General features: G+C 43.1%; 2 protein-coding genes across 6 annotated transcripts; one reads left to right on the top strand and one right to left on the bottom strand.

The window, feature by feature from the left end:
* Nucleotides 1-404: 404 nt before the first annotated feature.
* Nucleotides 405-5,930, bottom strand: etfb (electron transfer flavoprotein subunit beta). Its single transcript, XM_076736713.1, has 7 exons — nt 5,791-5,930; nt 4,306-4,464; nt 2,921-3,079; nt 2,778-2,840; nt 2,144-2,302; nt 1,781-1,996; nt 405-1,048 (listed from the first exon to the last, which is right to left on the bottom strand). The coding sequence occupies exons 1-6, from the start codon at nt 5,842-5,844 to the stop codon at nt 1,826-1,828; spliced, it is 765 nt and encodes a 254-aa protein (XP_076592828.1). The 5' UTR covers nt 5,845-5,930; the 3' UTR covers nt 405-1,048; nt 1,781-1,825.
* A 726-nt stretch (nt 5,931-6,656) lies between these two features.
* usf2l (upstream transcription factor 2, c-fos interacting-like) lies at nt 6,657-21,797 on the top strand. Of its 5 annotated transcripts, none has more exons than XM_076736714.1 (11): nt 6,657-8,033; nt 8,531-8,571; nt 8,831-8,937; nt 10,060-10,179; nt 10,956-11,109; nt 13,980-14,067; nt 16,022-16,060; nt 18,039-18,097; nt 18,450-18,544; nt 18,648-18,776; nt 19,623-21,797. In XM_076736714.1, exons 1-11 carry the CDS (start codon nt 7,999-8,001, stop codon nt 19,710-19,712), a joined length of 957 nt encoding a protein of 318 aa, XP_076592829.1. In that variant the 5' UTR covers nt 6,657-7,998; the 3' UTR covers nt 19,713-21,797. The 5 variants fall into 5 exon arrangements, with proteins under 5 accessions (XP_076592829.1, XP_076592830.1, XP_076592831.1 ...); XM_076736715.1 differs by having other exon boundaries at nt 8,840-8,937; XM_076736716.1 differs by lacking the exon at nt 16,022-16,060.
* Nucleotides 21,798-26,191: the final 4,394 nt, after the last annotated feature.

The following is a 26,191-nucleotide window of genomic DNA, read 5'->3' on the forward strand; positions in this document are numbered from 1 at the left end:
TAAAACGGTGCAGCAACTGGCCAAATATAATATAACATTGTGTGATACGGTAAGAACACCGCTTCAGCAGTAATAAATCCACCAGGATGAAACACTTGAAGCAGTAAATCCCCCCGTCTCACCACAAGTCTTACAAAGAATATCCCACTTTTCCCAAAACAATTTGCTACAGGTGTTAACGATGTCACCGCATTGGCACTTGCATGTTGTGGGGAAGCTCAGTGTGCTGAAAATGACTGCTCTGGCCTGCAGAAGGTGAGTTTCCAGCTCGAGGTATCACCACTTCTTTCCGGGGAATTTGAATGTGTTGATTGTATTGTGACTTGCAGAATGCATTGCCTGTGGGGGTTAGTTACTGTTAGTTCAAACCATAAGAAATGCCAAAAAGAACAGTCACAGGTGTATTTAGATATGAAAAAGACTGGCTGCTTTATTGTCATGGTAATGTTCTGTACAATCAACAGTGAACTGAGGCGCTTGCGGTAAAATTCTTTCCCTTCCAATACTGAGAGACACCGTCTCGGCAGTCCCGAAACCCAGTTAAAATTACACAAATTACCAGTAGACTTGACTCTAATCTTGAAGGACAGAATTATCTCAACATGTTTGGGTCCATATTTACATAATATCATTTACAATAACTGCACCTCTTAACATGTGACAACAGATATACAAGATTGAACAGCTGAGTCAAGCTACGGTTGGTAACATGCATCGTACTGGTGCCGTTTATGTGCAGGGCAAATAGGCAGCACCATGAATGACAGGAAGTTGGGTTTAAATTAATGCATAAAGGCTACTTGTCTGAAACTAGATTGACAGCCTGAAGCACCCATGTAACTTAAAATGCACACAAAAGACAAGATGATCCTTATGGGGTAGTCTGGGTCTGCTGCAGGACAGTGTTTCTCAGCACTCCTTCTCTCCTGTTGGTACCTCCCTGCACATCCTGAGGAGTCACGGCCTCAGACAGAGGGATTAGACCGATACATAAGCTCGTCCTCCGGGCGCGCATATGTAATACAGTCCAGTTATTCATTAGAGAGTCCTGCGAGGAGAGAAGAGAATGCAGATGTGTAATTCAAGACAAGAGTTGCAATTAAAATCTTTAATTAGTTTTTCTTCTGTCACCACAAGACACAAAATGCTCTTTGTCAAGGCAATTAATTAGTGTTCTTACAACGAAGGGGAGGTGATAAAAAAGATGTAACGTTAATATTCCAAGCAAACAATTCAATCATTCATCACCAGAAGTACATTTTCTGCTTGCATACGCAAGCTTGAAACGTATCAAGTCACAATCAAGAGGCAGATATATGTTTATTAAGAATAATGGATTTTTTGCTTTGCAGTGTTTTCCTACAAATGACTCAGTAAGGATTCGCTCCGGCCTTTCCTAGAAAACCTTTAAATAAAGCTCGGCCTATTGCTCACCCAAAAACACATAAATGCTGTGAATACTTGATGTCATGATGTATAAAAGGAATGTTTTTCCAGGCTTTTGCAACTAAAGCTTCTACAGATGAAACTGAAAAACGTGATAAAGAGCCAATACATCATCTAATACAGCCTTGCTCATAGAACTGGAGTTGCATGCAGTGACTGTTTCTTCTTTGTTACGCTGGTTTGTTCAGCTCAGAGGTTTCTGTTTATCTGTGTAATTGAAAAAACACTGTTACCGAATCTGCCAGAGACGTGATGATTTAAAGGAACATTTTTAGTTTGCTATAATAATCTAGTTTCAGTCAGGCTCTTTATTGGTAGACACAGTGATACTCACCCTTCTGCTGTGCTTTGCGCTCCCCTGCTCATGCTCCTAAAGCCTCTATACCCTCCCTGCCTCCTTCAGCTTGCCCACCAGGTCGTCCACCGTCTCCACCTTCATCCCCGCCTGTCTCTGCGGGGGCTCATCGACTCTCAAAACCTCCAACCGTGATGTGAGGTCCACACCCAAGTCTGCAGGCTTCATGTTAGCTATCTTCTTCTTCTTGGCTTTCTGAAAGTAGGAAAACACAGGAGAAGGGTAATGTACGTTTTCTGTGCTACTCAATCGTATCATTAACAGTCTGTCTTTCGTAACTGGGCTCGATTTCTGACAACAAATACAAGTTCACTCTTCTTGCCTCATTTCCCTGCTACCTACCATGATATTAGGTAGGGTGGCATATCTGGGGGTGTTGAGTCGAAGGTCTGCGGTAACCACTGCTGGTGTTTTGATCTTAATAGTTTCCAGGCCACCATCGATTTCTCTCACCACTTTAATCATGTCTCCTTCCAGTGTGACCTCTGATGCAAAGGTACCCTGAAATATGAAGACACAGTAAGAATTCACAAAATTAAATCCACTAACATGTCCTTTGGAAAACATTTTCACGCACGCTGGTTTCTAATGCTGCAACGTTCCTGTGCCCTGCTCAACCTGTGCACTGTGAGGCCACATGCTAATGAAGTGCTCCATCTATTGGTCACCTGGAGAACTTCACCTCAGCTGTCCGAGCAGCCTTTGACCTGCTTTGCTGAGCTGTGCAGGATCACTGTAGCTCTTACTGACTCAAACTAGTCTCTGCTAACTTTGATAAGGCAGTATGGGCGGGGGGCATGGCCTGATATCAGCACTGCTATGTCACACATTTGACACTTGTAAGGACAAACGGAAAATAGAAACTGAGGTAGCTGAATTTATCGCCACCACTTTGGAGTCAAAACGAGCACTTCTTCTATTTAGGAAACGCTGGTTAGGTCCTGTTAAGAATAAATGCATTAAGGTTAGAACTTACCTGAGGCCAGTCCAGTAAGGCTGCTGTCATCTGACCTGTCTGATTGCAGTCATCATCGATGGCCTATGAAAGCAACACAAGTCATTAATTGAAGGAAACAGTCCTGAGCACAGAGAGTGAAACTGATCCAGATTTTTTTTTACCTGTTTTCCAAGGATGACCAGTTGAGCCTCCTCCTTCTTGGCCAAAGCAGCCATGATCTTAGAGACCTGCAGGGGGCCCAGGCTGTCATAGTCTTTCCCAGCCACTTCCACATGAATGCCACGGTCTGCCCCCATAGCAAGGGCAGTGCGGATGGTCTCCTAAGTGAGGGCGAAACACAAGTCAAAGAATTTGTATTAGTGGAGAATTAGAATAACTGGTTGTTGCTGCAATTTAAATGGTGTTACCAAATCAAAAAAGAATAAAACTAAATGTGGTCGGGCTTAAAATTCACATCACTAAAGGTAACACTAATTTACTTTGCATCAGTGTTTAATTCTTCTTTCTAATGTTGGTTCACTTCTGAAGTTTTGCCTGATTACCTACAGTATGACTAATTAAACCAGGGGTGGGGAACGGCTGGCCCCCTGCCTGTATTCGACCCATAAGACCGTTTGATCCGGCCCATGAGGCAATTCATAAATACACTGTATTGCATTTTCCTACTCTGCAAGAATAAAAGCCTGCTATGACATCTGAATGTGAGAGGTTTCAGGACATGAAAAGCAAACAAGAGGAACTGAATTTGCAGTTTAACATGGAACCAGCTCATGTGCCAGACAACCTACAACACAAAATCACTGTGATAAGCTCCTTAAAAATGATTCTTGCGAAGACTCAAACTGACTGACCCAAACCTGGAAAACCAGCTGCGAGTAGCAATTTAGTGTTACCCTGGAAGGATGCTATAAAAATTTAAATGGCTGTTAACAGGAAAAAGGCTCCCCACCACTGAATTAAACATTCTGAGCCTGAAATCCTGGTTGCTGTAACTATTCTGTTTATGTACAGGAGAAAGTGTAATATCAGTAAATACAGGCCAGGCCTGACAACAGTTATTATGAAATTATTTGTATAATGATATCTGCAACACAGGCGAATGACACACTGAAAAAGCAAATTGTTTTTATCCAATCGCACTGCTTGATTACGCAAGACAGGATAAGTAATTTTCAATTATTACTCTTCAGCTGTTAATATATAATTTATCTGTTAATCAGTATGTCTGACACTATATCAATGATTAATTACAGCGTGATTCCCCTGGAAGATTATAAAAGATAAAACTGAATCCCAGCAAAAAAAAAAAAAGCATAAAAGGCTGACTGGAAAGAACTAGTAGTTGGCCGATACGGGCCTATGCTGATATATAGAGAGGAGAGCGGCCATATATATATATATATATATTGCATCTGATAAAACGAGCATTTGGTCAACCACCGGAGAGAACCCCTCCAAAAGTAGGCCACCTGTCACACCACACTGTATTTCTCCAGGACATCGGTTAACAAGGCAGGGATGCAGAGCCTGGCACCATCTCACCCACCTGTGCCTGCTGTGGCCCACAGCTGACAGCCACAACCTCCTTAATAAGCTTCTTCTCCTTCAGCTTGACCGCCTCCTCCACAGCGATCTCACAGAAGGGGTTCATTGAGTGCTTAACACCATCCGTCACCACGTTGGTGTTGTCCGGCTTCACACGAATCTGAGGAGGAGGAAGACGGCAGGAGAGAGTCACCACAGGGGTGCCAGATGACAAACAGACAGCCTGGATTCTAGGGCAAACTGTTGGTAAATGAGCCAGCAAAGGGTTTAAAAAGGTGAAAAAGCAAAACATCTAATGATGCATGTTTAAACAGGCGCCCTGTGGCTGGAAAAAGACTCGCCTCCTCTTTTATTGCTCAACTATGAAATGATAGGGAAGAACTTCCCCTGAGGGTGTTAAACATGGGGAGGGATTTGACCCCATTCAGTCACAAGAGCACCAGTGAAGTTTGGTGCTGGCGCTGATGTCGAGCCTGGCTCACAGATCACGTTCCTGTTCATATCAAGGGCATTCAGTGTGGTCGAGGTCACGGCTCTGTGTCGGGACAATCAATTTCTCCCACGCCAAACTGGAAAAAACATGTCATGTTGAAGCAGAAGAGGGTCTTCTCCAAACTGTTACCATACAGGTGGAAACAGAATTTTGTTTGTCTACTGACATTGTATGATATAGCTTTAAGATGTGCCTGAAGCAGAACTACAGGGCCCAGGCAAAAACCATGATTGCAACCGCTGAGCACAATCAGCATGAGAAACATAATGCAAGAATACAAATGATCAACTGACAGGAGGTGAAATCTGACATAACAAGCAACAGTGGTACTTTTCAAACCACAGAAAAGGGTGCTTTTCCTGAGGCGTTACATGTTGACCATGTCTGATAACGTTGGCAGCAGCTGTGTCAGTATGGAGCACTGAAGCTGTGCAGATCCTGCTGAGAGCAGCTGAAGCAGGAGTGTTCTTGCTGTTACGTGAATCAGCTGCTCAGATATTGATTGTGGTGTTGTGCTTCATCTCTAAGAGGCAGTATGAGGTGGAAGAAACATTGAGGTTACAATAACTGCTTGACTGCACCATGCACTGCTGATCTTGCCTTGCAGACTCACTTAAAGTGGGGGAAAGCCCTTAGGAGTAGTTAGCCTAAGGAGTACATGCCAATCGTTCAGCCAGACATTAGGTTACGCAACTTGAAAATATCAGACAGACAGCTACTCAGGTAACATTGCATACATAGCATAGATGCTAACAATAATGTAAATTATTCCTCATGCATGATACTGTAAGTGACCACAAGAGTTTAGCTGCAGGCTGACAGGTTGGCTGTCAAATATGTGAGCAGTTAGTTCTGCTCTTTAGCTCCTGTGCCACAGCAAACTGGCGTCAGGCTAACGTTAGCTAGCAGAGCACAGAATGTCAAGTGAGTGAGGACTGGAAATCTTATTTTAAAAACGTAAACAAGCCCATTGAAATGGCAGAAGGATGTTACCTTTACGGCGTAGTCAATGACACGCTTAACTCCGACGAGAACACGGCCAGACATTGTAGCTGAAACGTTTAACTACACAGCAGCAGACGGCTAACGTTAAGGAGTCACCGCAAAGAACCTTCACCCAAAGAGGAGAGATCGGACTTATTTTAGGGTGACACCAGGGGAGGGCGCTACCGCCTACCAGTCCAGCCAATTAGAAGCTGAAGAATTAATATTCTCTATACTGATTGGCTAAGATGTGCTTGAAGCCGTTGTTAAATTCAACAAAAGTCAGTCATTGCTGTTATATCTGTGAGTGAAACGTAGCTATAACTTTAAAGGATTTTTGGGAAACCGTCTTAAATTTATTTTTAGGGCTAACTGACGATTGCCACATTGTTCAAATTGCCCAAATTGTGGGAATTTCGACAAATCATCTGTGAATGATGTGGTGTCCGCAATATCTATGTCGTAAACAAAACCCGGCGAATAAAGGTTCCGCTTTCTGTGTGGCAAAGTTCACCGCTAATGCTGGCGTGACACAATGAGGGTCAAGTCACTTGAGCTTCAAGTGACATACGTCAAGTTTCACATGAGCGTGATTTGGAAACCCAGGATCGCGGTTTTAAGATTTAACTTTGAATCATATGTGGGTTTTCCTCGCAGAACATGTCCTCTGATAAAGATGAGAAGAAATATTAAAAAAACAAAACAAAACAAAACTGCATATGAATAAATCAGAATATATATTTTATTTTAATGGTTTCTTGTACCTGTCGTTTTCTCCTCACATCATGTGCTCATATCTTCTGCCCGATTTATTAACATTGAATGGATTGTTGTTCCCTCTTTTATATGTTGTTTCCTTTCTTGTATTTTGGTTTGTGCAAACAGAGAGAGAGAGAGAGAGAGAGAGAGAGAGAGAGAGAGAGAGAGAGAGAGAGATGAATCATAGCTGGAGATGTATGGGATCATGTGACAGCCAAATCAACTTAAAATTGTCAGACTGGACAAATGTATAACATGCCATTTTACTTCTTTTATAGGCTAATCTTACATTAATCTGACATTATGTTGCTTTAAATGAGACATTACAATTTCTCATTTAAAGTCTTGATGTAATAAAGCAACAAAATGCGTTACACTGAGAGGTGTCTCCAATATGTGGCCTGTCTTCACTGACGTAAATAGTATGCACAAAATATGTGGAACACAGTTCAAATACAATTCAACAGAACAAACTATGTGACCATAATATTGAATTTGTGGTTCTCAGGTTTCACCACCTGTCAACAAAAACAAGTAAGTACATTTTCTCAAGTATTGTACTTCTATAGTATGCTTTTGAGGTATATTTTACTGCAGTATTTTAATTTTATGCTACCTCTGCTTCAACTCCACTACATTTCACAGGCAAATACTTGTACTCCACTACTTTTTCTTTGACAGCTACAGTTATTAGTTACTTTTCAAATTAAGATTTTACAAACAAAACATGATCCCTGCGTAAAATATGTGTTATAAATTTCGCAATTTCGAATGCACTTTTACTTGTAATTGTGTGTCTCTATAGTATGATTCCACAACTCAACAAAAAGATCTAAACACTGGCTAAAGCATGGCACTTGACATTGAAAGACCTTAACACTGAAATGGACTTTGGGATGTAGGACACTCCACATTTTGCGAGTCTTTAATTCTCTGAGCATCGGTATATTTTCCAGTTATGTATCACAGCCTTTACTTTTCATAGCCTCTAATGCTTGTTCTGTTTTGAGCCATTAAGCCACCTTTAACCCCTTAAAAATACTTTTATAACATACATGTTGCTCCCATGACACTAACAGATGATTCAGTTTTTGTTTTCGCTTTAATTTCTTTGTTGTGACTGTTTTCTTCTTCCCCGCTTTCTCCTCGGCTGACCATCATCGCAGATATACGCTCTGCAGCTGGTACCGTTTCACCGTACTGTGATCGCAGGCGGCACAGGCAGTCGCTCCTGGTCCTGGTCTCTGGCGAACCGCAGATCCTCCAGCGCCACAGCTGATGGAGCGCAGTCACCTCGTATCACCCAGCGGCAGCAGCGGCCTCCATTTTAACTTCGACACCGAGCCATACCTCACGTGTCCTGGGCTGTCTCTCTCACATGACCCGAGTGTTTGTTCCCGTGATCAGCACTTCCATCTCCGTCTGTGACACCGAATATCATTTTTTATTCAAACACTGATGGATATGCTTGAACAGAGTCTGGACAACGCAAGGTAACCGAGAGTCAGCCAAAATGGCTAACTGAGACAAGCTAGCTCCAACATGCTAAATCGGATAGCTAGTTTACGACGCTAAACAAGGCCTGACCTAAAAACTGAACTCAAAATGAATTCAGTGTAAAGACTTTTGTCAAGTTAGCGAGGGAAGTGGAAGACTTTGCAAGCTGGACAGCTCAAGTCGTATTATAGAAGGTCAATGCCAAGTTATAAAAACATAATCAGCTAATAACATCAGCTAAGTTAGCCTAAGCTAGCTATTAAAACACAAACAACTGTGTTGTGAGCCACTTTAGGTAACCTGAGGACAGTAACAGTGCTGCGTTTTATATTGCGATTGTTCTGTTGGTTGACTGGCTTCTTTGACAAGTTGGCCATAAGCTAAGGTAAAGCTGAGGACCACTCAAAATATTTCATGTAACCATAATAATCACCAATGTTAGCTGATTGCGTATTGCCATTAAAATCGAGTTATTTTTGCGTCCGGTTTGCAGCCAAGAAAAGCAAGAAGAAGAGGTTGTCCAGACATCTGAAGGTGAGGATTTCTTCCCCAAACTGTCACTGACCACTTCTATACACATCACTGCTGTACAGGTTATATTTTATGTATATGCTAGTTTAATTAAAGTAAATGGTTCTTTAACGTTAACCGCTTTGACGTTACTCCATAAATTACAACGTTTAAGGCACACACGGTTTTCTGCAGCTAAATTCAGATCTTGGCAGCTGTCTTTGTCAGTATTTCGTCTCTTCCATTCTCACAACCGGCTTTTCTGTCCTATTTTCCCCCTGAGACGGAGCAGGAGAGGAGCAGACAGCTGTGACAATAGCCAGTGTTCAGCAGGCTGCAGCGTTTGGCGATCATAACATCCAATATCAGTTCCGCACTGAGGGAGGTCAGGTAAGCTGCTAATGGATGGAGCTGAACGCTCCTAGAGCTGGTTGGTTTGTTAGTCTGTTTCAGAAAGACATTAAGGGCCCGTAATGGCATGTGAGCGTCGAGTTTTTGGCTAAGATCGCATTTGTTCAGATCAGAAAACAAACGACTCCAGAATTACTTCAGAGTTTGACATTACGTTTTGGTAAATGTGGCTGAAAGGATTTGGTCACATGCACAGAGCATCGTGACAGTGGGAGATAATAACTGTCAGTAAACAACATTGCGCATTTTAACTATTCATTATTTAGGGTGCTCTGTGATTTGTAAGTTACCTGACGGAGAGGTACGGTCGTGTTTTCTTTCCTTGTTATTGTGTGTTCTGTCTGGATGCTTTGGCTCTCTCTCCTTTTCCAAAGACAAGTCAGGAGGATAGCAGGATCTAAATTGCCTGAAGATATGAATCTGTGGTTTTCTTTCTCTGGTCTCGTGATTGGCTGCCAACCTTTGTCCAAAGTGTCTCCTTAACATCTGCTAACATGATATTCACAGCAGCGTTGGTCAGAGATGGACAATGGGACAGTGGTTCCAGCAAATAAAGAGTAGTGTGACATTTGATTTGGTTTAGCTTCATTTGGATGATTTACACTGGAGGGAATTAAATTCAGTGATCCATGTGGCTCATTTGGTGTAAACAAGACTAGTGTGAGCGGTCATGTGATTCCAGTCTGGTCTGGGATTGGCATGGGGCTGCTGTCACATGTCAGTCAGGAGGAGAGTCACATGATGGAGGAATACAAATACTGATTCTTGGAATAAATAAGCTCATTTTCTTGACTTGTGTTCAAATTGAATCAAGCACATTCTGAAGCGTAAGCATATTACATCCCACACAGTGAGCTTGTGCTTCAGAATGTGCCTGAAATGAGATCAGCACACGACTGAGATTTGGACTGTGGTGTCAGATACAAGGCTCGGCTGAACTGAAGCAAAAGATATGATAAACAAATCTACAAGTCGGGTAAGGTTTTGATTTGGGCATGACATACTTGTCATAGGTATTACAGTAAATGACATGGAAAACTAGTGGTTGCTCAGTGTTTTTCACCTCATCCTGTCTTTTACCTGTGTTTCTCTCCCTTGAAGGTGACGTATCGTGTTGTTCAGGTGACAGACCAGCACCTCGAGGGACGAGACGATGGGGGAGGAGCAGTGAGTGTTGTCTCTACAGCTGCCTTCACTGGGGCTCCTCAGGCTGTCGCTCAGGTACCAGAATATCCCCTTTTTATTAACTGTGGAGAAGCCACTGGTAATATGGACTGTTTTAAAGACTAATTGCATGCATTAGACTGTAAGTAATGTCACAGTCTGAAAGGATAAGACTGGCGATATTTCAGCTTTTATTATTCCAACAGTCTCCCTTAAGAAATTAGAACAATGGATTTATCCTGCTAAAGTATTGTCTTTGTAGACAAAGCCTGATGTCACTCATGCCATAAAACTCCAATGCTCTCCAAATATTATTGAAAATGTGTAAAAGAGACATGCCATTGTGCTGGGTGACATTTCCCGTTGTTGTGATTAAAGCTGCAAATGTAGGTAATTCCACTGAGCTCGTCTAACAAGCAAAGCAGTAGAAACAATGAAGCGTGCGTCTGAGCCTGACGTCTGCCAGACACAGAGCGACTCGCAGAGATTAGAAATGCAGCCGCAGCAGAGTTGTAGAATAAGATAATGGAGCAGCATCGATAGCCCAATTCATGATATGTTTTTGGTCTAAAATGTCAAAAACAGACCAAATTTGTTTTCATTTGCAGTCTACTGATGGCTTAACTGACCTCGCTCTTATCTTTGCTAACAAGATCACCGCTGCTTCTTTTTCCTCCCTCCAGCCCAGCTGTCAGACGGCGCTGTGTCTTGCTTGGGGGTCTGGAGGGTATAGCAGTATTGAGTCTGACAGAGACTGAGGTGTGCGTTTACCTGCTGTGACTGCTCCATTGCTACTTGTTCAAGCTCTGCTCCGTCCCTCTTACCTGTCACAGGCTGTGATCCAAAACCCTTTCAGTAATGGAGGAAGCCCAGCAGGAGAGGCAGTGGGAGGGGAGACGCGCTTTGCTTACTTCCCCGCAACCGCGGTGAGCGACGGGACGGTGTCTGTGCAGGCCGCCACGGATCCCACACTCACGCAGGCAGGGGGTGAGCCAGTTCTCACGCGTGTTTTTGGTTAAAACTTACCAAAGTGCTATGGGTTTTTTTTTATTTTAGCCATTATTTTGAGTGACAATAGGAGTGTATTGAGGAGTGCCATAATGAGAGAACAGCAGCCAGTTTGTCAGTAGTTAAACCATGATCCCCACAGTTTTGGCCGATGTGAAGCAAAGTAGGGCCATACAAAGTGTTGTAGATTGTGAATTATGTTGGTGTTTTTTCTGGGTGCTATAATTGAAATTTGATTAATGATACGAGTGGACATAAAATTTTCTCTTAGCATTTTTTTTTTCAACTTATTTTTGTTCAAAATCAGATTCCTTGCTCAGCGATGTCAGACACAGTTTGTGCCATTGTTAAAATATGTTTCTCTTAACAGTTTAGAAATGACTCAAGTCAAATATTACCAGAGGCCAAAATTAACTTAGTCATGCTGAACATATTTACTGTTTGCTTCATGTCACATGTCCACCCACTCTGCTTCTCTTCCTCTTTGCTGCCATATGTTGTGGTCTGGCTGGACTGCCTGTCCTTGTGGTTGCATGGTGGTGATCCAGAGGAGGCTGGTGGACTCTATATGCCTGTCAATGAGGGTGGTCGACCTGGAGAGCAGATTGTAGCCTCTGGCTCTGTCATACACAACCAGCATCTGCTTGTTCTGGCATTCTGTTGCCAGAACACTGGTTGGCAGTCTAAGGAGTGGATTATCAGTGTTCCCTGATGGTTTTAGAGGGAGAGTGTGGTGTTTGGACAAGTGGTTACAGGAGCAACTTGTAATTCATCACCCGGTGTTTCTGCTGGGGTCTGTGCTTTCTGCCACGCTGTTGGCCCAGACCGGAGCTCTGCACAGGCATGAAAACCAAACCGAAACAAGACCTGTACCTGTATCTTGAGACCCAGTTCTAACCCAGTCTTGTTTTTTTTGTCGATAAATTGTTTAGTTCATGAAGTGTTAAAAAACTGTGCCATTCCCAATTTGTCGGAGCCAACATCATGTCTTTGAAGTACTCGTTTTGTGTGACCAACAGTCCAGAAGCCAAAGATATTCAATTTGTTGTCATATATGACCAAAAAAATGCAGCAAATCTTCTCCTTTGAGAAGCTGAAACCAGAGACTGTTCGACATTTTGGCTTGAAGAATAACCAGTGATGAATCAGTTATCAAAATAGCTGCAGATTAATGGATGACTTGATCTAAAGGAAATGTATTGACTCATTGCAGCTCTGTGTGAGGCACACGCAAGGTAAAGCTGAGCTGGCCACAAAACAAATGCAGCTTGTGATAGGCAATAAACAATGTTCCTCACATGTTTGTGGCAGTAACGCTACACAAACTTCACCCTCCGCATCGCACTACAGCATTTCATAGTAATATACCATCTGCCCTGCCTGTTACTTATTAAGCTCATATCTTTAAGTTTTGGGAAGACGACCCTGGTTCATAAACCCAGAACATCATTCCCTGCTGAATATTACAGATGAACACACAGGCATACAAGGTCACTGCGCGTCTTCATCAAGGGAGCTGTCCCTGAATCCTTGCTTTTTTTTTGATAATCTCCCCTTTAGCAAATTTTTTTTATGTATTTCATCCATTATGAGACTTAGCTTGTCAGGCTAACGCAGCACTTCCACACACCCCGCCTGCGCCTCTCTCGCTCACTGAGTATGTGTGTTGTTCTTGTCTTGCATCACATGACACACACACACACACACACAGACGTCAGATGCCCTTAAGGCCATTGTCAATTGACTGTTTTAACGTCTGTGATTCGCTCTAGACGCAGCAGCAGAAAACTACAAAGCACTTGGGTGTTGTGAGTTGGTTGTCTATAGATGCCACAGAAGGGGAAGAGGAACATGAGGTTTCTTTGCTGTGGGTAGCCAGGGCCTTCATCGTCTGTGAGCCTGGGGCAGTTTAAGCAGCCATGACGTACTGGCAGAGGAGTACACTGTGGGGCGTAGGTGAAAAGTGCTTTACAAGCTGTCATCTCCTATGGGGTGAGTGATAGTGAAGGATAGTGCAGCGGGCTCTGGCATTGAACCACATTCTGACTGGATCCAGGAGCAGGGAGTGCTTGACCTTTCTATGCAGTATACACTAAGTGTTATCCATGTGCAAGCGTCATCATTTTTGGTTTTCACTTTTCTTCCAAGAGTCTTTCCACCAGAAATACCCTCTTAAAAAACCCCACCACAGATTTCATACACAAGTTTAATGTTTCTCGCTGCAAGAAGACACTAAGCTCAGTGCTCACAAAATGAGGTAATAGAAACTGAAGTGCAAAATGGGGAGAAAATGCCAAAGAGCGTCTGGGCTTCAAAAGTTTTTTTTTTTGTTTTTAAAGGGATAAACTACAGGCTTTTTTGGAGATTTGAAACTAATGAGCTTCATTCATGTGTTATGTCTGTGTCAAGGATTTGCAGTGCCCTGGTATCTGGTGTTACTGTGTGAAGGGACCTTAATTTCTGGGCTGATTTATTGAAAATGGCAGTAAATTGTGTTGGTGACTCACAGGTACAAGAGTCCCACCGGCTTTGTAGCAGTGCTGAAAGGCACAGTTTCTGTATGCCTCGCAATGGAGTATGTGGGTTTTTCTTTCAATTTTAGATTTTAGGTTTTGTTGTGAAGGTCTCAGGAGCTCTTGGCAGTTTTTCTGTCTACGTGTCGATTGTACATGAGAGTGCTTCCGCAGTGTAAACATTGTTTTGTGTGAGCCTGTGAGGATTTGGAGTTTGATGAGTTTCATTTTTTTCTTATTTGTTGTGAGATATTTCATTAGACTCTTTCATGGCATGCATGCTGCCCTCTTCTCTTCTTCCTCACTGCTAACTGATGACTCCTATGCCTTCCGCAGGCCAGTTTTATGTGATGATGACCCCCCCTGATGTCATTCAGACAGGCACGCCACGAACCATCGCCCCACGCACACAGCCCTACCCTGCGTGAGTATCAGCTCTATCAGTTGCTGTTTGGGAAGAGGAGACAATATTGATATTGCAGTCTGAGACGCAGCTATTTGTGAAAACAAACTGAGCGCTGGTCAGTTCCTGTGAAGCACTGTTGTTGTCGTCCATGTAAATGGCACTCGGAATGGACTCTTTGCTATTTTAGCAGACAAGTTGTGAATCGTTCAGTTGAAGTTTGAAGGAGTGTAAAAACGGGGCTGATTGCTTTTCAATTTGCTCACAGAAAAATTTATTTTCTTTTAATTCATTTTGATTCATTTCTGCCAGGACACATTCATCAAGCCTTTAACTATTTATTGGAACGATTACACGTATTTGAGGTTTGGCAGCGTGGGTCTGCTTCTGTGACGCTCCAGAACAAATCTGCACCGGCTTGGCACAGACTGCTTTCAGCTCAGAAACCCCACCCGGCAGGGCCTGAGATACACAACATTTAAATGAACGTCAACACATATTGAGTGAACAAAGCATGCTGAATTCACCTGAATCTAAATGCTAATGCAGGAGGAGGCCGGGGAAGTGGAGGGAGTTAACTTGCTGGGAAATGGGGCAGGGATGTGGTGTTTAGCAGAGAGAGGGAGCACCACAGCCTGTTTACATGGCCCACCTAGTTTGAGAACGAGCAGCTTGATCAACGATTGGGTGTTTTATGGTCATATGACTATAAAACAACTTCCACGTCAGCATACAGTAGCGAGAGTTAAGTCAGTTTATGCGACATGAAGTGCTGCCGTCGTCGTTGTCTTTAACCTCCACCGCATGCTGCGAGTCTGCTCAGGGACGCGTCTTCATCTCTCTCCTGAGTTCACTGTGAAGGTTTATTTTATATCAAGGACCTTTTGTGTTAGAGCATCCCGGTTGGCCTGTTTTCTCCTTCTCTGCCAAAATCTTCTGTTATTTATCTCTAGAATTCACAACATGTATCATTTTAATCACGCTTCAAAAAGGGATTCATCTCAGCCTCTCTCCAACTGTTAGCCACATGCTGGTGATTGCTATTATTAAGATAATCAGCAGGCTCACCTGGGCAAAGACAAACTGAGTCGTCATCTTAATTGCTTGTTACCAGTCGGGTTCTGGCCTACTGCAGATACTTATTCAGAAAAGGAATTCCAACCAGATTTTATTTCCAAGACAAGACACACGAGCCGTAGTGCTTCGGGGTGCAGTTTCCTTCGAAGTCGTGTAACTATGTTTAGTCCTCGTTTGGTAAAGCCGTAGCAGAGCCATATGCTCGTTTGGTCGCCCGAAATGAACACAATTATCAAATTAAGTTCGCGCTCACCTTCATTTTCCACCAGGCTCGTACTGAACCGTTAATTTGTGAAACTGACAGGCTGCGATATATGAACAATGGTTGTTCTAGGCAGCACGCAAGCTGCTGTTTTCCTCCTCGTTTTGATAGTTATTAAAAGACACAAACAAAAGACAGGCGCCACACTATTAACCGCCTTTCATTTATCACGTGTCTGTCCGGGTACATACAGTATATGGATCGACAACAAGGATGTTGACTGCCTCTGTGATTCTCAAGAACCTTGGATTTCTCAGAGATTTAAGCTCCTTTGTTGTGGGCAGCATTACGGGGAGTTCTAGATGGGCCCTAAATTTGGCAGCAGCTCTGCCGTTTTTGATGAAGCTTGATATTCACAGGGTACAGCCGACTGCTTTCCAGTCAGGAGCAAAGAACCAGCTTTGTTGCAGTGAGCGTCTGCATTGCCATGTGTTGAAAGCGACTTGTTTTCTCATCTCTCAGAATGCCTATCCACAATATGTTTGCTTCTATTTATTTCCTCTTAACATGAATAATTTATGATTTTGGGCACAAGCCTCAGAGTTCCATTTGAGTGTAAGCTAATGAACAATGACATTTTCGTTGACATGTGAGTAAAATGAATGAGAACTTCACCACCCTATGTGCCGTTCGCAGAGACGAAAACGAGCTGCTGCAGCATGACGGTTTAAACTGGTGAGGACAGTTTCCACATTTCTCCCACACTCCTTTTTTTTCTCCACAGCAAATGAACTAATCAAATGAGATCACGAGAGGAGAGAAGAAGCACCCAAACCTCTGCCCCCCCCCCCTCCTCTCCGCCCCCTCCCCCCTCTTAACTCCCCGGTGATTCTCCCTGCTCTTGATATGTGCGACGCAGATGTAGCATTTCTTTCAGTGCTGACCCCGATCCATTGTTGTTAGTTGTGCTCGTGGCGAATGTATTCCTCCGTTAGGACTTAGAAATTAGGTCATTGTTCTCCATCTGGAAACAAATGGCTTGTTCCACGCTTTTATTTTAGCATCGTTTTCAGAGTGCCCTCTGTCGAAAGTTGTTTGCCTCGTAGCCTTGTTCCGAATAAGTTTTGAAACTAATCGGATCGTTTTTGAGGTTTTTATGCGCTGGAGTTAATGTTACAGATGAATTACGTAGAGGAAGCAAATGAATACTAAGTGTTGTCAATTTAACCGTATCTCCTCTGCATTATTCTTCGCATAGACTCGGTTAATGGTAACTAAAGCTCATCTTCGTTCGTGTCATTCATTCAGAGGATATCAAGGCCAAGCTGCAGCCACTTGTATCTCAGTGTACACTTAACCAACTCATTGTCCAGGCCCTGGTTTGGAGTCATAGCCCAGTAAAAGCACAGGGCAGAGCATTTCTCTTTCAAGGATAAATACAAGAAAATACAAACTTAGTCCTCTTCTATGTCCATGTTTCACTTTACACGACTAAAGGACTCCAGCAGCAGGGTCATTTACCGCAAATGTTCTGGACTTTTCTGCTAACGATAACTTTCAGGAGCCACTTAGATGAGGTGTGCCTCTAAGTCGTGAAGGGGGGAGGGGGACCTTCCTCTAGGCCTGTACATTTAGTTATTCATACCGTCATCCCCATTTTTTTTACACTCTGCTGAAGAGTAGTGTTGGGCTGAATCCATTATACAGCTGAAATCCCATTAAGATGCGTTGAGATACAAGAGAGACTGCAGTTTGGCTTGGCTGACTATCTCAAACGGAGATATCAGCAGTCGAGTTGTGTTGATGGGTCACAAATTCACTGCTGTAGAATAAAGATGTGTCGTAGAGGGACTGACAAGGAACAAGAATGACCTTACAGGACATTATTAACTCAATGCAGCGAGCAATGCATCCAATAGAGAATACTTACATTGTTTTTGTTGCAAGATTGTCAAAGCAAAGATATAATTTTCAGCACTGTTTCTGCTCCTTTGTATGTTTGTTGATTCATTTGAGAATGGGTGAGTGAAATATTAATTGTCTGTTTCATATTGAGACATAAACAAGGTTGAAATATTCACTCGGCCACCTATATAATTATATGTGAGTGTGTTATTGGCCTGCACATGTCATGGTGGGTGGTTGGATAAGTCTCCCTGTCACGTCTCAGGGACTTAATTAACAGAATACCTCAGGGAAGACACAGACAAGAGACAGTTGTGTCATTAGCCGTACGCCCAGATTCCAATAGGCAGCATCTGGTTTTCTACTGTGTTGTAATTTTACAGCATAATAAAGCAGAGAGCTCCCTTCGAGCCACACCTGGGAGGAGGACAGCCAACAAGAATAAGAAGGTTGGACGAGTCTCAGTATTCCAGTCAAAGCTGCCCAGCTTCAGGCCATTGAGGCTGCCAGGACTGCATATGTGGCCTCATACGGCTGTGCATCTTTCAGTGTTTCTACCAAAGGCACGACACAACTTCAGAGGCTCCTTTTTAAATAGCACACTGGTAGTGACAAGGCTGTGATTACGAAAGGCTTGGATTTAAAGATAAGAGTGAAGAATAGTTTTAATAGGCGCAGGATTAGGTGAATTTGGTGGGGCGGGGGGGCGGGGGGGGGGGTGGTTTGGATGTGTGCCTGATTGTAGGGTAGTCAGAGATGGGAGATATTATAGCGTGTGAAAAGTGTTTTATTTCCTGTCTGCCTGCAGGAAAATGGATGGACCGCGAACACCAAGAGATGAAAGGAGGAGAGCGCAACATAATGAAGGTGGGTAATTAGCTATGATTGTGGCTTTTGATTTCATCAGACAGTGCAACACAATGCCGTGTGGTGCCTAAATGGAGCATTTTTGTTGAAAGAAAATCACAAAGCCTTGTCAAAATATTCCATTAAGAATAGATAACATATGTTTACAGACTGGCCACTAGAGGTTACTGTTGAGCTGTCCGTCGGGCAGCATTTGGCACCTGGAGTGCACTGAAATAATAAGATCTAGGAAATGAAAAGTTGGCTCTCTAGAATTAAAATGACCTCACATCGCTCACTTTAAAAACATAATGAAATCAGGAAATGTTGTATGTATTTTTATACAAATTTTCACCTGTTTCCATTTGAACAGTTGAGAGGCGGCGGAGAGACAAGATCAACAACTGGATTGTCACGCTTTCCAAGATCATCCCAGACTGCAGCATGGACAGCACCAAGACTGGAGCAGTGAGCGGTCTTTCTTGTCTCTGCACTCCTGAGGACTTTTTGCTCACATTTCTGTTTTGAATGGTCACCATTCAACTCTGTGACCGCGTCTCTGTCCTTCCAGAGCAAGGGAGGCATCCTGTCTAAAGCTTGTGACTACATCCGAGAGCTGAGGCAAAGCAACCAGCGGCTGCAGGAGAGTCTGAAGGAGGTGGAGAGGATACAAGTGGACAATGAGTTGTGCAGACAGCAGGTATGAATATCAGCGTATGCTCTAGCCTACAAATGCTGGCATTAAGTGAAGTTTTCAGGACTTCAATAGTGGGCAAAGAAGGTCTATGAATGTTAATGTCAGAATCTTCCTTTGAGCTGGTTGGGTATAGCAGATAAATAAGGCGGCCATCGTGGCCTGCATATGTGTCCATGAAGACTGCCACTGCATTGAATAGACTAGTTCAAATGCATAAACCCCATCCAGCCTCATACGCATCTTCATTTCTCCAAAACAAAGCCCCAGAGGCTTGAGCATGTCGAGCTGATCACCACCGCCTGACAAAGCGGATCAAAGCGTTTGCACTCATAGAATGAGAAGTGTTACCTGAAATCAGCTCTTTGAGAAACTGTGGGAATAATATACACAGGGGTTGTGTGAGAACTAACTGCATGCTAATGCACTCAAAGTATTGTGAAATCTTGCAGCTCTGAAGCTGCCACATCTCCCTGTTGAATCCCAGGCCTGCAAGGCACTCGGCAATATATTCTTATTCTGATGCTCAAAGCTCAATATCCTTCTCTCAGTGCCTCAGTGGGGAGGCAGGGAATTCAGGATTCACCCGAGGGAAATGTAGTGGAGATGACATACCTCAAGATTTGATAATCCAGTTGGTTGTGGACAGGGGTGTCTTTAAAAAAGGGCTGCACATACCACTCTTTAATCCCAGGGATTGAATAGCCCTGTGTGTACATTACACACAGCCAGCACTCTCAGTCTTCAAACGGAAAAGTTTGGTCTGTAAACTTGGAGCTATATTAAGCTGTCACGGGGATGAAGATGTTGATAATGAGATTTTTTTCCTTTTTTTGGTTCTTTGTTCTTGAGATTGAAGAGCTGAAGAATGAGAACGCCTTGCTCCGAGCGCAACTCCAGCAGCACGGCATCGAGATGGTCGGAGAGACGCCACCGCAGTGAAGCAGAGACGGAAGGAGCAGGGAGGAGGGCGCCGCCCGCCCGGACGTGCAACCAGCACGGCGGAGAGGAAGGCGAGATGATGGAAAAACAAGGACTTGTGAAGAATCACTTTGTTTTTAGTGAATGCATCCATCCCTGGGTTCCCAGGTCGCGATCCCTTCACTGGCCAATTGTGGCTGTACTTGACTGTTCCAATCCTATTGAGATAACCACCCGTTACAACTCAGTAGACATGTGCTCCGAGAAAAGATGCCCACTCTTCACCATCAGGGTGCTTCACTGGCGCTAACTATGAGAGAGAAGCTCTTCTGAACTCCTCCCTTGTTTTGTATTTATGTAGCCTCAGTCACGGACTCTGATGTTTGTCATTTAATTTTGTTCCCCGTACATGTACTTCCCCTCCGAATTATTAATTTTGACTTAGTTCATGCTTTTATTCTGTTTGTGTTTTTGAGTTCTGTTTAAATATGTTGTTTTTAGCTGCTTTAATTTATTAGTCCGCTTGCTGACAGAAGCCTTGATGGAGACCAGTTACATTGAAGCTCACGCACCCAAGAGGAGCAGATTGAATTTTAAGTGAGACAACATCAAAGTATGCAAAAACATTATGATTCCACAGACAGAAATAATCTGACACACATAGCTTACCTAGACCCAAAGACAAACAAGGAGCTGTGCTGGCCTGCTCTTCTTTGCTGATTTATGTAAATATGACTTCTCGTGTTTTAATACAGATGTTACAGAATGTTAGAGCAGATTATCTCTGGGAGTAAACAATCAATAACTCATTAACTTTACGCTGGCCCTTTGTCATGGTGTGTGCAATGTTGGAGCTTGATTTGAGAAGAAAAAAAAAGGTGGTATACTTGAATCGTTGGGCATTTGCTTAACCAGGAAAATAGCTCAAAGTCAACAGAGTCAGCAGTAAAGAACCAACTGTTCAGATGCTATTTAATTACAAACTGAGGTGTTCATGTATTGAAGATGTGGATTGACAAACCCAGCGCGCTGGATTGTGGACGGGAGAGCAGAGCGGTGCAAATTCCAACTTTTGCCAAACTATATTTAGGTACTGTGGGCTTTATTTTCATCTTTTGTTCATGTGTGATTTACCGGTGTCTCAGTACGTGTAAGAATAATCCCCACATGTTTCATTTCAAGCTGTTTGCTCTATTTTGGTATTGCAACACTTCAAATGGAGCTCAACGCACAAGGGGAGGGGGGGGGGCACCCCGGGGAGTAATGCTCAAAGACTCTGCTCACTATGGAAAAAGGAGCGCACACAAATTCTGTGCTGCGCTTCTGAGCCGAGCACAACTCGTTCTCCACGAAGACACGGAATAGTTGGAAAGTGGCAAACTTGGAAATTATCTCTCGCATTTCTCCACCCACTCAGGCGAACAATAAGTAAACTGTAATTGGTTGTACAAACAGCAAAAGCCCAATATTAACATTGTTGATGATTTTGTGAATGAATATACATGATGTATTTTTGTTCGGCTTTGGGCGATGTGAGTGGAAGTGGAAGAGAGATATCAAGCTTCGGAGCCACTTATTGCAGCACGATTGCTTCTCCCTGTGTCAACAGCTCAGGATCCAGCAAAGCAAAACCAACACTCAGACCCCTGGCAAAATCAGGCAGACTATCACATTTTAATATCTCAGACTGTGCAAGTTAACCGCTTGTGCTTTGGAAGTGCTGTTCTGCTACTACTGCTAGATTCAAAGCTGATAGCGCGAGTGTCTGATCTATCAAACAAGGCTCCTAGCCAAAGTTGAATGATAGATGTTTTGCAGTAGAGTTTTTTTTTTTTTTTTTTTTTTTAACACCTCAGTGAGACGAGAGCAGAAAATGTGAATGTGAAGACATGAATAATGCTTTGGAAGATGGATGTTCACAAATGAAAGGTCACTTGTGGCTAATTCTTTTTTTTTTCCTCCTCGCGTTTCTTTTTTGAAATGGCAAAAGAAAGAAAAAAAAAAAAGACTCATTTTCTCTCCGTAGCAGCCTCACTGTTCTCAGGTTAGATTGTAAGACATCTTTTCTAAGGAAAATGGTGGAAAATAAAACTTTCACTAGCTAATGACCTTTATGAGCTTTGGTTGTAGTTCATTGTTCTGCAGATCTTCACATACATCTCTTCTGTCAGGCCAGTTTTCAGTCCCTCATGTTTGTCCATCCGTTCGTTAGCACGGTACCTTAAAAAGACGAGTGTTTGAGCAGTCCTGACCCATTTGAGCACATTTTGTCATTTTGAATTTTTTTGTTTTTTCAACTCTGCCACACATTTTGCTCAATCTTGACCAAATTTGGTGCATTAAGTATGAAAGCCCCTGAGTGCTTGGTTTCAAATCTTAGGTGTTTCTCTATAACCTTAAATATTAAGTGACTCAGAGTTTCATTCGAATGATATAATAAAATAAGTTTTTAAGGTCTTTAAGATAAGCCGAGAAGTTCCTACTAACGGAAAACTAGAATTTCCCGTTGGTGTTGGCGCGGCCTATTTGAGATGAGCTGCCGTACCTTTGATTTAAATTTACACATCTGCTCTGACGGATCTGGCAAAAAATGAGGGATGGATGATGGATTCACATGTCCTGAGTCTGACTCCTGTGTCTTCATGCTCTAATATTCCTGGACATGGGGGGGGTTAGTATTCTCTAAAAATGCTCAGTCAGTCAACATGATTCATTATTAGTTTGGGACAGGAGCAACTAAAGACTGGGAAAGACGTGGAATGCTCCAAAAACACCTGTATGGAACATTCCACAGGTAAACAGGCTCATTGGTAACAGGTGAGAGCATTGGGTCTGCCACTCTGTGAAACTGTTGTCTGTAAACGCGTTAATGTTTGCATTCTGTTTTTCTTTAGTTTCACAGAGAGTCCCAGCTTTTTTTTTTTTAAGAATCGATGCGGACTTAACATTTTGAGACACTCCGCTATCAAAACAAATCTGGAGGATTGTACAACCTTGAGGAACGTGCGCACCCTCTGCCTACTCTTCAGTCTACACAATCAACACCGTGGTGAAATTAAAACCAGTAAGTAGCTGGAACACACAGAGGGCACCTTGGGTGAGAAAGATCAATGCCGGATAAAAGGCGCGTCTAAGCCCTCAGTGAGATTGAGTTTGACTCTGCAGGTCAAGGCATTTAAGCATCATTCTGCAGCTCTTAAAGAGCGAGCAGCCACGAGTTTGATAATCTTTTAAGTGCTCACTGGGATGCTGTACATGCCCAAACAGTAAGACTATTTATAACTTAAGGAGTCATTATCTATCAGTATTCATTAGGCTGACACTGTGTTAAATTTGCCTCGGTTTTGTCTCGCTCACCCCCCCCTCCAGTGTCTCCAGGCTCGTCAGCTGCCATTCGAACACACACAGCCAGGCAGGCAGGCAGGCAGGCAGGCAGGCAGGCAGGCAGGCAGGCAGGCAGGCAGGCGTCTGTGTGTCCCTGTCTCTGTTTGAAGTGGCTGATCTCTGACCCCACGTTCCTTTCTGATAGGGACATACGTACTTTGTCTGTCTGCCTTTTTCAGTCTAAACCTGTAAAAGCTCTGAGGAAAAAAACAAAAAACAAAAAAACATGCAGAGTTGAAGTCAGATTGGAAATAGAATTACAAGACAACATATAGACAGGTGGAATATGTAATGTGAAGCGTGCGCCGGGCAATGTGGCTTTTCCCTCTGGGTGCAGATAATTCACTTACAATTAATTGACTTATTAATTGGACAGGGGAAGTGTGCCCACTTCGAGCGATATATTGTTATTGCTGAAATTATGCTTAATGTCTGGTCAGTGCTGAGCAAACGTCTGTTTCCACGTTTGCCTGGAGGGCAGGACAGAACCACATGCCGCAAAATCCTTTACGTGATTGGAAAAGTCCTTTTTTAATTTGTGTTTAGGCACGTCAACCAAAGCTCACGGCTGGCTGATTTTCACTGAACTCGCTCTGGCCAAGGCATTCTGCTGGAAAGGCACAGTTTCACGTTCTGCAGGCTCGGCTCACCTTTGTGCTTTTTGAGCTGCAGGAGCTCACAGTCAGGAGCGTGCATCACCCACCGCCTCAGCCTGCTTCACATTACCTCTCCCTCTCTCTCCCAGGTTGTTATTTGTCAAAAATGGCTGACGGAAGGAGTCTTATGCTTGTCTGACATACAATGCTCCTCACACAATGTATACCACACAGACTCTCATCTTTCTTGGGCCTACATTAATAACTACACAGCTCCTGTCTTGCTCATAATAGTAGTATCAGTACAAAGGTATGCATTCTGCTGCTGTCAAGAGACGGAGGATTGGAATGAGCTCAGCTTTTTCTTTTTTTTCTTTCTTTCTTTCTTTTTTTTTTTTTTTGCTTTTCTTGGTCTTGGTTTCTGCAGCATTTTGATCAAACTGACAGGCAAATTCTGTTTGCATATGTTGAAAGCCAGGCTTCTCAAACAAGAAGAAACAGTAGTGAGTGTAGTTTCTGGAAATCAGTGTTTAACATAATGTCGGATAAACACTGAAGAATGTCACTGTTTCTGATCATTAGTGCGTCTTATTTAAGACTTTCTGACCGCAAATATGATCATTAGATGACAGAATGGCATGTCAGATGCTGCAGTTCTCTGAAATTCATCCTTATTTATTACATTTATTCCTCCCAGAGAGGCCTGTTCAGTGCATGAAATGGTTGATGCCCTGTACAAGAATTAAGATTGACACTAAACAACAATCAAAAAAGGCTTGTGGCAAATTTCCACCATGATTTAACAACTTTTCAGGCAGTAAAATGCTCACGCAGCGGCTGAAATCGAATGGAACAGTGGACTAGAGGATCCATGGCCTTAGACTATGCAGTATGACAGGCACTGATCACATGGACCGTCAATTAAGAGCAAACAGTAGTGACGGTACTGCCTTAAAAATTCATGTAATGTTGCTTCTGATCATTATTGTATGTTTTGTAAGATTTCCTAAGTGCAACCAGCAACGTCCGACATGGTTTGAATGTTAAAGTCTAGATGCTTTTGATTCTCTCAGTGAGGCCCGGTCAGAGCTCGAAATGCTCGATGGCCTGGACAATCAGCAGATTAACACTTAGCGATGATCAAAAAGAACTGTGAAAAAAAAAAAAAACATCACTTCTCAGACAGCGAAACATCTTCAGAAGCAGCTGAAATTAAATGGAGAAACACTCGACGAGAAGACCATAGTTTGAATTATTAAAAAGAAAAAGAAGAATTACAAGAAAAGCCTCTCGGTTACAGGCAGACAACTCCAGTGGTGCACGACATGTGTTCAGTGCATTACCGTTTCGTGAAGGTGCATTAGACTCACATTTCAGCTGTCGCTCACACATCGAGAGAGCAAACAAAACAGCTGTCTTTCCCCTCTCACACAACATAAAGAGGCGATATGCTTAAAAGCTGATTTATGCTTTTTCAGCACCTTCATTCAGGCCGCGTCTCAAGCAGTTGTGCCGATAGACCTCAACATCACCGACTTCCTGTATCTGTTTTAAAGATCAGTCAATCTCAAACTCATTTTTGTGGTGTACTGTCCCCACACTGTGTGAGCAACCTCGGTGAGCATTCAGACATTTTTACCGTGTGATGTTTGCTTGATTTTGTATCATTATCAAGTATTTTGGAGGCATTTTTTAAAAGAGATTTAGAAGAGGGCAAACGAGGACAGAGATGTGACTTGAACCACGGTGAGCACCTCGGCCTTGTGTTCATTTTATAGTTATTCCAGATGTTATGTTGGTCTTGATTTATTGTTCGAGCTTTTCTTGTCTCTCTTTATTGTAAAGCACTTTTGATCTTTAAAGGAAAAGGCGGCATAAAAGTATCGTTTCATCTTTTCTTATTATAGTTTTTAAGGGGATTTTGGCTTATTCGTGAGTGACATTTTTCAATAATAATGTGGAAATTCCACTTCCTTATTCCAACATGCCTGTAATGCCATCACGAGCTGGGGAATTCCCCGCAGTCACAGTCAAAGTGCAGAACCCATTAACCTTAGCTCCACGCTGCCCCCTGAGTCTGAACAGTGGCACTGCATCTATTTAACACTGACAGTCAGTGAACGGTGCATGATCAGAGGTCAACACCATTAAACGTTCTCATGTTTATTTATAAATGGACGTGTTTATCACTGGTTCGTCCGTGTCCTAGTTTCGAGCAAAGATGTAAACACTGTGCAGGGGGCCAGCGTTTTGGAGGTGAGGAGTGGTGTGCGTGTGGTGGGTTTGGTAGCAGATGAGCCAAATCTGCAGAATGTCTTCAAATACAGCAGGTAAGGCCAGAGGGGATGAGGGGGTAAGGGGGTGAGAACTGGACGGGGACAAGAACAGAGGTCGATGATGAAACGGGGACAGATGGGGGTAATGCCCTCGACTGGGAGGAAAAGGTAGAGTGGCGCCGGCAGAGGTGAGCCTGTCCGCCGGGCTGGTGCCTGCCTTTGTTTGGCCAGAAGATTCCTACTG

This window comes from Chaetodon auriga, chromosome 8 (genome assembly GCF_051107435.1).
Source record: "Chaetodon auriga isolate fChaAug3 chromosome 8, fChaAug3.hap1, whole genome shotgun sequence".
In the NCBI taxonomy this organism is placed as follows: domain Eukaryota; kingdom Metazoa; phylum Chordata; class Actinopteri; order Chaetodontiformes; family Chaetodontidae; genus Chaetodon; species Chaetodon auriga.